The 13,769-nt window shown below is 36.0% G+C and overlaps 1 protein-coding gene across 1 annotated transcript in view; it reads right to left on the bottom strand.

The window, feature by feature from the left end:
• The window catches only part of DMD (dystrophin), a 1,828,382-nt gene that overhangs the window by 1,259,633 nt on the left and 554,980 nt on the right, over positions 1–13,769 (bottom strand). The window contains 1 exon segment of the mRNA XM_078146592.1: positions 13,224–13,396. Within this exon segment, the coding sequence (XP_078002718.1) occupies positions 13,224–13,396 (173 nt within the window).

The following is a 13,769-nucleotide window of genomic DNA, read 5'->3' as shown; positions in this document are numbered from 1 at the left end:
CTCTCTAAAGAAAAATTGTGATCTCTTCTATTTACCATCAAACTCTTTTGGATTTATTATGAGGAGAATGTCAAGGTTGATATCATCCAAATCCTCTGGTGAACTGTCCATTGACTGGACATATGGGACAAGGATCTTGAATTTAGAGTATCAATTGTCAAATTAAAGTTAAAAAAAATATAAAAATACTGTGAATCTTAGCATGTTCTGATCCCTTTCTTGCCATGATGCCAAAATCACTAAAAAGTGGAAACAGGCAACATTGAACTAAGGGAAATTTTCTATTTGTCTTTGTTTTGAGAGCTGCCTGTCCAAAAATTCATTCCCTTGTGACCAGCACGCTGGTCTTGAGGCCTTCTTTCCTTAACTAGATTTATCCTTAGAAAGCAGGTTTAGACTTTTGATAGACACTCAGACTTTGTTTGGTTTACATTCTAAGCCTTTCTAGCATTGCTAGAGCTAATCCTCCATTAGCATATCCGTAGAGAACCCCAGCATCACTTCCACTCCAGAAGGATGCATCACAGCAGGACTTTGAGCAAGTGTTCTTTATGTTGAGATAAAATTTGCCTCCATGTAATTTCCAATCATTGATCCTGTTTCTGCTTTCTATAGCAACATTGAATAATATACATTGATTTCTTCTTCTACACTTCAAAAGTACTAATATTGAACTATGCCTCCCTTAAATCTAATCTCCAAGCTAAATAATAAAAGTTCCTTCAGCTATTTATTTCATCATTTGACATAGTTTCCAAAATACACATCAACAAGATCACAAGACCTAGAGGGAAACTGAGGGATCATCTACTAGTCCAATCCCCTTATTTCACAGTTAAGGAAATTGAGAACTAGAAAGGTGTAGTGACTTATCCACAGTAACAAAGTTAATAAGTAGCAAAATTCATCAGGAAGTGAACACTCTCCTTTAGAAGTATTTGTCACTCTTAAACTTTAGTGCTCAAGAATTAAACACAATCATAAATACACTCAGTTGATGTGAGATCTAAACAACACTTTTAATAATCCCCTAAAACACTACGTTGGCTATTTTTAAAGTCATTCTATTCTGCTCACTCATACTGAACTTTTAATAGACAAATTCCCAAGTCTATTTTATATAATCCACCTTTTTGCTACTTCCCTACCATGTTATACCTGGGCTATTTGTTTTTCTAATCTAAATGTAAAACTTTACATTGATGCTTATTAAATTTCAATATATTCTAGCAAGTCACTTTACCTCCTTTGTCTCAGTTTCCTCATCTGCAAAATGAGCCAGAAAAAGAATTGGCAAATCGCTCCAGTATCTTTGCCAAGAAAATCCCAAATGTGGTCACAGTCAGACATGACTGAAGTGACTGAGCGACAAAAAAAATTGACTCATAATTCTAAACTCCTGAGATCTTTTTGTAGTATTATATAACATATTTTCTCTACTTCCTAGTTTCATGTCATCTGCAAATTCAATAAGTATACCATGTATTTCCAATTTTTTTCAGAAGCCTGTTCTCTTTAGGACCTTCAACAATTCTGAAACTTGTTAGAGTGGGAGAATGCTAGTGAATCACAAACATTTGTGCAGAGGAGTTGGTGAGGGGACCTATTTGCAGCTATCAGTTGTGCTCCAAATATATCTGAAAGCCATTGAGATTCATTTTCAAAGGAAATGATAATTAAAAATTTGCATCCTGGTAGATTGAGGAATGTGGACAGAAATTGAATTAAGTGGAGTGAGCTGATGACCCTCTAGAAACACTGAACTGGTTCAGCACGAGAGGACTCTAGTTTTGGTGGAAAGGTTAGGGTATCTCTATACAGGGAGTTAGGTGATGATTTGGTGAGTTGGTTTATGAGAAACAGAGAGAGAGAGAGAGAGAGAGAGAGAATGCAAATTAATCTGTAACAACAACACCATCTGCACAACCATAGAGGCAGATCTCCCTTTTGCAATCTCACCTTGTTGTCAGACAGAAGCTTCATATCCCTAGGATGTGTCTCTAGACCTGGCTGTTCTAGGCTGAAGTTTGGACACTGGCACAGGCAATACTCCCTTCACCTTGATAGGCAATTTGAACCATATCCCTTCCCAGAATGGGTGGGGAGGGGCAGGACCAAAAAGATAACTTCCAAATCAATTGGCTAGGGTCACTAGGAGAGTAGTTAGTGCCTATCAAGATATGTGGAGACATCCTGTTTTCCAGAGCTAAGGCCTAGCAAGAAAGCTGTGCCCTGAACTTAGCATAACAATAATCCTTTGTGCTCACCCTCTGGACGATCTCTTCCTCAGCCAAAATGTACTGCTTTGACCAGCACTAGGTATCCTCTGAGGGATTTATGATTTTCATATTAATCGATACTATTTAGATTTGTTGTATCTTCCCTATTTTTCCCCGGGATTTGAGAGCCAGAAGCAGCTGTGCTACAGCAGAAAGTGATCAATCAGCATCTCCTGACATTCTAACAATACCTGTTTCTTGTAACTGCTAAGTGAACCAAACCAGGGGCTGCACTCCTGTTCTCACCACACTAGCTCTGGGTCTGTACCCGGTTAAACAATCACAAGGCTCAGTGACCCTTATGCAATAACTCGAATGACTTAAGAACTGTTCCCAAAGGACTTAGGAACACCTGTCTGGTCCCAAAAAATGTCTGCACACATGGGCCTGCCATGACAACTGTTTACTAAAGACCTAAGGATGACTGCTTTGGTTTCTACCTTTTTGTGGTCTTCAGGCTTGTAAGCTCTCCCCCTGCCCCAGCATGCTAAGCCTGCCTTCTCAGGAAGGTGGACTTCCCCTTGCAAGCATTTTCCTCACTTTGAAATTAAATTTCTGTTTGATCCCTGACTCACCTGTTTATATATATATATATATGTATGTATATATCACCTATTATAGGCCAGTAACTGTGCTAAGAACACTACAAATAAATCATTTGATCCTCACAACCCCTCTGTAAGGTAAGTACTGTTTCAATTCCACATTTTACAGTTCAGGAAACTGAGGCAAAGAGATCCAATAACTTGTTTAGGGTCATACAGTAAGTGTCTGAGCCTAGATTTGAACTGAAGGCTTCCTGATTCCAAGCCCAGTACTATGTCCACTGCACTAACAGCTGCCTGGGAACAATTGACTGGCATCCTGCCAATTCAGAACAGGGGGATCAAAGAGCTGTGGCCCTGAACATAAGAAGGAAACGCTGAACAAATCTTGCCTCAACAGAAGAACAAAGTGAGGCTAAGGAAAGTTTTCAGCAAGCTTTTCTTATCCTCTGCTTGTTCAGGTAGTCTACAAAAAAAGGTTTTAAAGGAATCAAGCTACTCTGGCCATAAGGTATATTCTAAATTCTAAATGCAAAACAACCTCTTCATAAGGGTCTAGAGGCTAGAAATACATTCTTTCCTTTTCCTTTTCTTGTTTTTGCTAGGCAATGGGGTTAAGTGACTCGCCCAGAGTCACACAGCAAGTATCACGTGTCTGAGGCCGGATTTGAATTCAGTTCCTCCTGACTCCAGAGCTGGTGCACTATCCACTGCACCACCTAGCTGCCCTTTTAGAAATTCATTCTCCTGGGAAAGGAATGTGTCATCTGCTAAATTATAACAAGATTGTATAATCCCGTGCAGAACCTGCTTCTGGAAAACTACAAAAACCAATGGGGATGAACAACTGGTGACATTAACTCAAGGACTTTTAGTAAAAGAGCAATATTTTATAGATAAAGGATCAAGTTCTTGATTTTCTACTTATTGCACATCTACTCTATATCCTATGAGTCACGGTTATTGATAGAAATCCTGGGAGGAAGATTGCCCATTTCAATTGTATTTTCTAGGAACTTATTGGAGTTCTTTCTGCAATCATTTAAAAAATAAAATTGTTTTATTATTGGAGCCTTATGAGCTTTAACACTTGTAAAGGGGAGATGGTTAAAAACTAAAGGCTTATGAAAGACATTGATATCCCCAGATGCTCTTGGCAAAGGAAATGAGGTAGAAAAGTGAGAGGTCCCTAACATATAGTCTTTGTTTCCTAGGCTCTAATTTCCACATGACTCATAAAAGGACCTGGAAGGTAGTAGCTAGGAAAATATAATTCCTAGAGCTGTGATGGTGCTGATAGTAAAAAAAAAATGGATTTTGGTTTATTACCATGAGATAGACATGAGTTATCTTACTGAAATTACCCTTTGTAGGGTTAGTATGGTAAGGCTGAGTTAAGGACTGAAGGGAAAGGAGAAGATAATTTATAAAGTACCTAATATGTACCAGGCTTTGTGCTAGTTACTTTACAAATGTTATTTCTGTGAACTGAGTTTTTGCAGACAAATGCAGACAGAACAACTCAGAACTAAGAGCTAATCTTAGAAGAGATTGTTAGTCAGGGCTAGAAGGAAATCTCAGAGCTTGAATGGCTCAAACAGAATAATAAGCTGCGAAGTAGCCTTAAATGTCATTGAATTGTTCCACAGACTCTTCTTGAGGGAAACAAAGGTCATTGAGGTCTGCAGTGCAAAGTTTTGAGTTTCTCCTGGATACACATGATCCATATTCATGTCCTTTTCTGTTATGGTTCTATAAAGTTGTGCCCACTTACCCTATGTGGCTAATCTTGGGAAAATGTGTCCCTGCTTTCTAGGCAAAATACTATGATATTATCATTCTTGCTTTGTTTTTTGTCTAGCAAATGTCTCCGATTAAGCTTAATGGAGTTCAACTGGCTGATTTGTTAAGTGACAAATACACTGGTGGGGGCTCAGGTAACACACTGTACAATGATAGAAACGAATTCCCCCTACTAGAGTTACTTTTAGACTGTTGAGTGAGTTGTAGCAGCATGGCCAACCTATTTAGGAGCTCTACAAATTTCTAAGGCAAGTTAGGATGAGTGAATCAAGTCAGAAGGAGAAAAGTACAGTCAGATGACCTACTAGGTATACCCAAGGATCAATTCATGCACCATCTCCTATGGGAAGTTACTCTCAATTCCTTAGTTGTTGGTACTCATGTTTTCCTTCTCAAATTATCACATATATACTTAACTGTTTAAATTTTTGTGTGCCTACTAGAAGGTAAGTTTCTTAGAGGTAGGGATTTGTCTGCACATACTCAGTGCTTTGCACATAGTGGTTTGTTAGACTGGTTTGGTATGGAAATGCATGATTCCTAAGAAATTCCTTTGATTTAATTAATATAAGAAGCAGCTCCATATATACATATGTGTATATATACACACGTATATATACATATATATGCATACATGTATGTGATTTTTAAAATATGGGAAATGTATAGATATAATATTTAAATAAGAGATATACATGCATCCAAATATATACATTTAAATGTGTGCATATTTACATATATACTTTTAAATATGTGTGTATATATGTGTATGTGAACATATATATATGTATATATATATGTATATATATACATATATATATTTTAACAAAGGAATTTTCTTTCTGGCTGTTTTCTGATCAACTAAAGCAAGTCTCAAACTAAAGTAGTTACGAACTGAAAAGATTTACAGGAACATTCCTAAGACATTTAAGATATGAGACAAATTATCCTGCCTGAAATGGTAATCACAAAAGGCATTTCTCTCAGAATCACTTGAGTGCTCTGGAGACTGAGAATAGGAACATCTAGATGATAAGTTGATGGGCAGACTTAAACTACCATTTAATGTTTCTCAAATAAAAATCATGAAATAAATACTGCTGATCGCTTTCACTAAATTCCTTCATGTTTAGCTTTAATCAGTTATGTTTTGACAAAATTTGTATTCAGAAATAATGTAGTATTAATAATAACTAACAAAATACGTATTAAACAAATTTATATTCAGAAGTAAACAATTTAACATTGATCAAGGTCTGTTTTAAGTAGCTAATTCAACTATCACACCATACTTGAAAATATTTATTCCTATTTCTAAAGTAATATAACAATCATGTACTAATGTTTGTTATTTGGGGATTGATAAAGACAAATGATATTCATCTTAGTAAAATTCAACTTAAAGCCACACAGACCCCAAACATCAACAATCTGTGTTTTAACCTTCTCATCTTAAAATGCTTCTCTGACAGTAAAGCTCATTCTGGACTTCAGGAAGTAGACCAAGCCTGTGTTTTATTTTTGGAATAATAAATCAGTCAACAGACATTTATTAGGTGTTACTGAATATTTATTAATATCTCAGGTGTTATGTTAGGCCTAAGAATAATTATTACACACAAAGTACTTTAACCTCTGTTTGCTTCAGTATTCTCAACTGTAAAATGGTGATAATAACAATACCTACATTCCAGGGTTGTTTTGAGGATCAAATGAGTTAACATTTATAAAATGATTAGTACGATGCCTGGCACATAATAGGTAGTCTCTTCCTCCTCCTCCTCCTCCTTTTCTGTCTCCTTCTCCCTCTTCCTCTCCCTCTCCCTCTTCTTCCTCCTCCTGTTATTGCTATTAATAATCTGTAAATAAGCTAGGGCCTATGACCAACAATGGTGTGTATGAGAAGAGTAATATGAAAGACAGTATCAAGGATACATCTCACTGGAAAATGAGGTGGGTTAGTTATGAGGTGAGAATGAGACAAATAATATACCAACTGTTATATTAGCATCCACAAAGTACTCAAAGAACCAGAGAAAAACCTCTTAACATGCTAGGTATTTCTTTTGTAAAGGATATATGAAAAGAAAGGGGCAAGAATGGCATGGGTTGATATTGTATGGAAGACTTGTACTGTGTATCGGATAGGAGGTTACCTCTTAATGAGATCCTGGATCCTCTGAAGTATCCTAAGTAAATTTTAACCATTGACCCATTGTCTGTCAAGTAGAATGAAACAGGAGACTACCAAAAGACATTTACTATGTGCTAATTAGTTTTCTGACAAGTAGGGGTTAGGTTACAACATGCAGGGGGATATCCACACTTAAAAAAAGGGAGAGCAGTATAAATCACAGGAAAGAGTACAAAGAGTAAGGAAGTATTAAATTGAAATATGAAAGAAGATAAGTTCAAGAAAAAGATAAGAAATGACAGGTTATTAAAATGTGTTTTTCCTATTGTTTGAGATGGTTCAGTTTTTAACATGTACTGCATGCCCGTGTTTTCAAAGTAACAACTTTCATCACCATCATTATTACCATCAAATTTTATTTGTTACCACACATAATGTGAGCATTATACAAATTTTTAAATGCATGATTCTTAGAGAAGCAGATAAATGTGTAGAAGAGGTGACAGTTAAAAAAAATCATAAACAAGAGAGAACTTCTTAAAAAGCACATTAAAGATAAACATTTTCTATGTGGATGGAGACCATTATTATGTTTCTGTGTGTGTGTGTGTGTGTGTGTGTGTGTGTATGGGGGAGGTGAATTGGAAGGAAGAATCTTTTCTGTGCCTTCAGTCAAGGAAAAAGTTTATCTTGTTTTCCTTAGATATGTCCAAGATATGCATAACTGGGAACTATACTGCTTCCAGGCAAACTCTCTAAGCCATCATCTTAGGAAACAGCTTTTGGGAAGATGCAGCTTGGCAAATGATCCTACAGCTGCGACAGCCACATCTATTGGAGACCCAGAAAAAAAAAAGTTCTTATTTCCCAAGTCTTTGGCATTGTCAAAAGGTTCAATATCTGAAATGGATCTAACTGTATCAATGGAAAAGATATTAAAGAAGAAGCCTTAACATTTGCTTTGACACTGAAGACTAAGGACCATGAGACTTTTTCATCTTCTATGTGTTGTGTTTCCTGTTAGAATGTGAACTCCTTGAGAGCAGGAACTCTCCTGCTTTTTATTTTATATCTTTAGTGCTTTGTATATATTAAGTGGTTAATCAAATCTTCATTTATTGATGTCAACTCATATAAAGTCATGCATTTATTTTTTTAGAAAGAAGATAATGACAATACTTTGTTGGTTTTTCTGAAGGACATCTTGTCCCTGAAGGAATTAATCTATAAGACATGGTAGATAATAAAGAAACGGTCAGTATAAGAAAACTGGAAAAAATTGGAGGCACCTACTTATTCCGTACTGAAATACACATTCTCTTCTTTTATACTCCTTTCACTTTATTTGTCAGGAAAATTTTCATGAGCTAACCAAAATTTTTCTACGGAGTTAGGGAAAGGTTCCTAATCAGGTTCTTTGGAGCCTGATTTTCATCCTACTTCCATGCTACCTACAACCCCTTCAATGTCTACCATACTTTGATAGAGATAGCAAAGAAAAAATAAATTGGCACTTGTACACACATCAGAAAAAGTAAAGGCAGATTATTACACATAAATCTTTGTATGTAGCTGAGACCAAGGCTGTAGTACCATTGTTAATCTTGTCCTGAGTTGTCAGCATCTTGCATGTGTTTATCATGTATCTTTCCTACTATGTATGGCACTGCGACAAAGGGAAGAGCCCTGCTGAATGCTGCTAGAACTGAATGTCTCATTTAGCAAAAGATGACTCTGGAAATGTTCCCAGATTATGCATCTGTCTCTCTAGCTTCCACTTCAGAGGATAAAATCAAATAGTGATGGCATGAAGATTAGTGTATTATTATTTTCCTCTGTGGATAGTATAAGACTTATTTTTTTCTCTGTGTTATCAAGGGAGAAAAATATTTAGTGAATATTCCACTAAAAATGCCAACTGATATAGCAATTGTGCATGAGGCTACAGTGTGGTCTCAATTTGTACAGTTTGCTACAGTCAGAAATTAGGCATGATATATGTGTATGTGAGTATGTGTGTATATAAACACACATTCTAGATTAGGCTTCCTTGTTTTGAACTCTCTCTCTCTCTCTCTCTCTCTCTCTCTCTCTCTCTCTCTCTCTCTCTCTCTCTCTCTCTCTCATCCCTTTTCATTTGCTGCTATAATAAAGCCACCTAAATATGATGTTATTTGATTCAAGTCAAATACTATGATAGCTCAGGTTCAAGGCAAACACAACTAAGGTGAAAATCTCCCCATCCTTTATGTAGTATAGATATGCTCAAATCCAGGCATTTTTGGTAGTGTGAGTCCTATGGTATGGTGAGGTTAACGAAAATTTTCCTATTCTAGAATTTGTCTGGTAGTCTAGGCTTCCCTCCTGAACTGAGGGGGAGAACTGAGGTGCTATTTCATATTTGCATATAGACACATATTTGTATGGATCTAATTTATTTTTATAAATAATTCAAATTTTCTTGAGGCAGGATGAGACTGCATTTACCCCCTGAATCTGAGAGGGAGATACTCTGTAGGATGTGTGTACACGTGTGTGTGTGTGTGTGTATACACATATATACATATATGTATGTATATATATATGTATATATGTATATATATATATCATATTTAATTTCTAGTTACTCCTTATAGGAGAGAGCTAGAAGGAGAGGGAGAAAGGGGATTGAGGAGGAAAGAGGGAAGAAACTACAGGAGAAGATGGGAAGAGATGTGATCATGACTACATGGCCTTAACAAGGAAAAAGGCTGCATCTTTATTGGAAAGTGAAGAAAGAATAAAATTGGGGGTGATGTCAAGGGGTTTTGAAGAGAAAAGTAGAAGAGCAAGCTCATAGCAAATATCCCCTCTTTTCTCAGTAAAGTTTGAGGTGACATTTTCAACTTTTAGAGTAGTGGAAGGAATGGTGTGGCATGTTTTCTGGAGTAAATAGGTTCTGAACAAGAATGGGATAGGGCGTAGGTGTCAGACCTGCACCTGTGATACTTATTCTCCACATGCACACTCTCTTCCCCATCCGTATGGCCCACAACAATCCCAAGTGCTGCAGAACCAGATTAAAATATATTTGGGAAATATTTAACAAAATAAATAAAAATACAGTAAAACATATATATATCACATGTTCAAACATAGGGATCCTTATTCATGGATTAGTGGCCTCCCATTTTTCCTGGACTTTGGCACCACTGGGATAGAGAATCAATTAAAGAGGGCAAAAGTGCCTCATTGAAGTTGAGATTAGATAACATACACAGATAAACTATAGAGATGATATAAAGTGAGAAGAAAAATCTTTCCTCTTATAATTATCTTAAGTGTTAGATTGTGAAGAAATATTATAAAGATAATTCCATGAGTAATGATTATTGTGAAGAGAATGTTTTTCTGTGATGACTGGAGAGGAGTTGAAGAAGAAACAGAGAAATTAAGTAGAGAAATCTTTCCTGTGTATTTAAGCTATTTTCACCCTTTGCTTGTAAAAATGAACTGAATGGTATATAAATGTTTTTACTGAGCTTTATAGTGAGTGTTGTGGTGTGTCTGGTTAGGATCTTTCTCACAGTCAAAATACTGTTTATACATTTATTTGTTTCATTACTGATTACATCTGTTAATAGATTCCATATACAGTAGTTTTAACATTTATTTAATCATAGAAGATTAAGGGGCTTACTGTATAGAGAAATATGAATAATTATTACTGAGGAGATTTCTCTAGTTTATTTAATATTGAATAAACTTGGCTAGGGGTTTGAGCCAACTGATTAATTAATGAAAAAATAGGTCCCAAGTTTATTAATAAATTAAAAAATATACACTCCTGGATTACAATAGAGCTCAGGATAATAAGAGTAATTATGTGCATGAATCAGGTAGCAGTCTGAGTTAAGGCATGCTCTACAAGTGAATGTGGTTGACCTTAGAAACCTTGCTACAATGCTTTTCAGGTTATACATCTTTTATTTAGATTATCCTATTTGATCTTTACAAGAGCTCTGTGAGGTAGGTAGTGCAAATATAATTAGATAAGTAAAGTGAGATCTAAAGAGAATAAAAGACATATCTTTGGTCACAGAACTAGGAAATATGGATTTGAATCTCAGTTTTTATGTTAAAAATTCATTCTTTCCACTTCACCACAATGTGAGAAGTGGCATTATCTACTCTGCTAATCCATATCCCTCTTCCTCACTGCTTCCCCCCCCCAAAAAAAAAGGCACAGTGTAGCATCCTGAGGTCAGAGCTATTAAAATATTACATTTGCTGAGTCTCATGCAATGCCTACTGAAGCCTTTATGAAGGATGAGGCTACCCTTTTTCAGCAAGGGGAGCTATTGGTGTTTTGTTTTCTCCAGATGGTAAGAAGGAGGAAGGACTGTAGAAGAAGAAACTGAGGTTCCTGTGGGAACTTTGGAGCCCCTCAGAGAGGGGATGATTGAGAGTGTGCAGATCCCCCAGCAGCCAACAACAGATTGCAAGTGAAGGCTGCTGCTTATTCCTAACTGAATATAATCACAAATAGTTGGAGCATTGTCTGGCTCACTGACCCAGTAAGCTAGTAGGGCAGAATTTTTCTATTTCCTTGACTATCAACATTAGTGGAGATGATATTCCTTTTTTACTCCCCACACCCTACACCCCCCCCCCATTGCTGAGTGGCAAACTAGTATCACTTACCTTTAAATCTTGTTTATTTTCTGTATTTTTAAAAATGATTTTGTCTTAAAATAATGTTGATAAACTGATTTGCTATAAAAGAGAACCATGCAGTAGTGCAGCTAGGTGGCGCAGTAGATAGAGTGCTGGGCCTGAAGTTGGGAAGATTCATCTTTATGAGTTCAAATCTGGCCTCAAACATACTAGCTGTATGATCCTGGGCAAGTCACTTAACCCTGTTTGCCTCAGTCCCTCATCTGAAAAATGAGCCAGAGAAGGAAATGGCAAACCACTCCAGTATCTTTGCCAAGAAAACTCCAAAGGGGGCCATAAAGAGTCAGACAGGGCTAAAATGACTCAATAACCACCATGAAATGGAGGAAAGGCCAAAAGTTGAACTGAGACTAAATGCAGGTAGGCTTAATTATATTCCATCCATGACAGCTGAAAGAGGAGCTTAATATAGTAATCAATGAATAAGTATTTATTAACCACTTACTATGCATTAATGACTGGGCTAAGTGCTAGAGATGTAAATCAAATGAATAAAATAATCCCTATCTTCAAGGAGTATACTTTCCAAAGGGAGAGACAAGTACATTGTATAAACAGAATAAATATAAATACAATAAATACAAGTAGTTAGGGAGGATGGGCTGCACCTAGTGGAGTGAATGAGGAAATGATGAATATAGCTGTGTAGCTGTGTAGATGCTTGCTATATTGAATTGTGTTGAACTTTCATGGATTAGAGATGAAAATTCCTATTTAGTGATTCCCTTGGGTCAGGTGAACAAAAAAAAAATCAAGCAGTAATATAGTACTTTGACAGAAAGAATAAAATGTGCCCTCCAAAGGCCAGTAAGGCTGGAAAAGTTATGTAAATTTTTGACAGTGATAGGATCCATTCAAATAATCTGTATTTTTAGGTATAAAATATATGATAATATTCATGTAAACTCAAATTTAAAATAGTACATATGTGTGTGTGTGTGTGTGTGTGTGTGTGTGTGTGTATGTGTGTATCATATATGTGGAAACAAAGGCTTAAATTCCATAAGTGCCTCTATTATATTTATCTTCTTACAACAAAGAACAAAGATTAGTGCAGAAAAGTGGTAATATATTAACATTGGCTTATGAAAATACGAAGTTATTTGATATATATAGATACATATATGTGTATATGTATGTATGTTTCCAAACTTATAGTTTAAGTGGGAATTACCAGTGGGAAAACAACAATGTGGCAGAAGAGTAACTGCTCCGTAATTTATAGTCTTAGAGATTTGTCTGGGTTACTTAAAGGCTAAATGACTTGCACAGAGTCATAGCCAGTGTGTCAAAGGTGAGACTTCAGTCTAAGTCTTTGTGATTCCTAGGCTAGCTCTATATCCCTTACACCATGTTTCTCTTAATCTATAAATTGGATCACAGCATAAATATAAAAATACAGTTTGCATATTTAAATAATAATCCAACTTCTATGCTTGACCAAAAAAAAATCTGTTTTATTATGCTGTATCCTTTTAAAATTGTCAAAATAATGTCTCCCATAGCAGTGGCCTATTCCCACAGACTCTGGTAAAACAGAATTTTCACAACACACATCATAGATCTTAGATCCTTAGCAGACATATATTACATTGTACTTCTCTTTTTTCAATAATAAACCATGTGTTGCTTTCTTCCTCTCTGCTATAACCCCCAGTATAGAGCAGATGAGATTTGATTCCAGAATTCTTCTCCATTCCAGAAAATACAAGCACATTTAGACTATAAACCGAAAAAGTGACCTACCCTTGTCGATCCTTATATATCTTGTTAACTTTCTCCCACTGGAAATTGAGTTGAGTTAGAGCTTCTTTTATCTTACTAGCTTCCACAGGTGTAGCATTTTGTAACGCTTCTGTTTTCTTATTGTGAATGACTTCAACCTGACTTGAAATTCTTTGTAGACTGTCCTTTACCTTCTGCAACATTGAGATATAAGGGTGAAAATAACAATAATCAAAATCAATCTGATTGTAATGACAAGGAAATATAAATATGTATAATATTTTATATATACAATAATTAATATGTAACATATATATAAATATAATGCCTCAGAATAAACAAGCAATTCTTTACATATTCATTGTCAAAACTCAAAACGTTTTTTAGGGGAGAGGGAAGTAGGGGACAGTAATGAATTAAAATTTTTTTTTGTTTTTTTTTTTTTGGTGAGGCAATTGGGGTTAAGTGACTTGCCCAGGGTCTCACAGCTAGTAAGTGTCAAGTGTCTGAGGCCGCATTTGAACTCAGGTCCTCCTGACTCCAAGGCCAGAGCTCTATCCACTGCGC

Source organism: Phascolarctos cinereus, unplaced genomic scaffold (assembly GCF_003287225.1).
Source record: "Phascolarctos cinereus isolate Bilbo 61053 unplaced genomic scaffold, phaCin_HiC Scaffold_726;HRSCAF=1367, whole genome shotgun sequence".
NCBI classification, from domain to species: domain Eukaryota; kingdom Metazoa; phylum Chordata; class Mammalia; order Diprotodontia; family Phascolarctidae; genus Phascolarctos; species Phascolarctos cinereus.
This window is presented reverse-complemented; position numbering and strand designations above follow the sequence as displayed.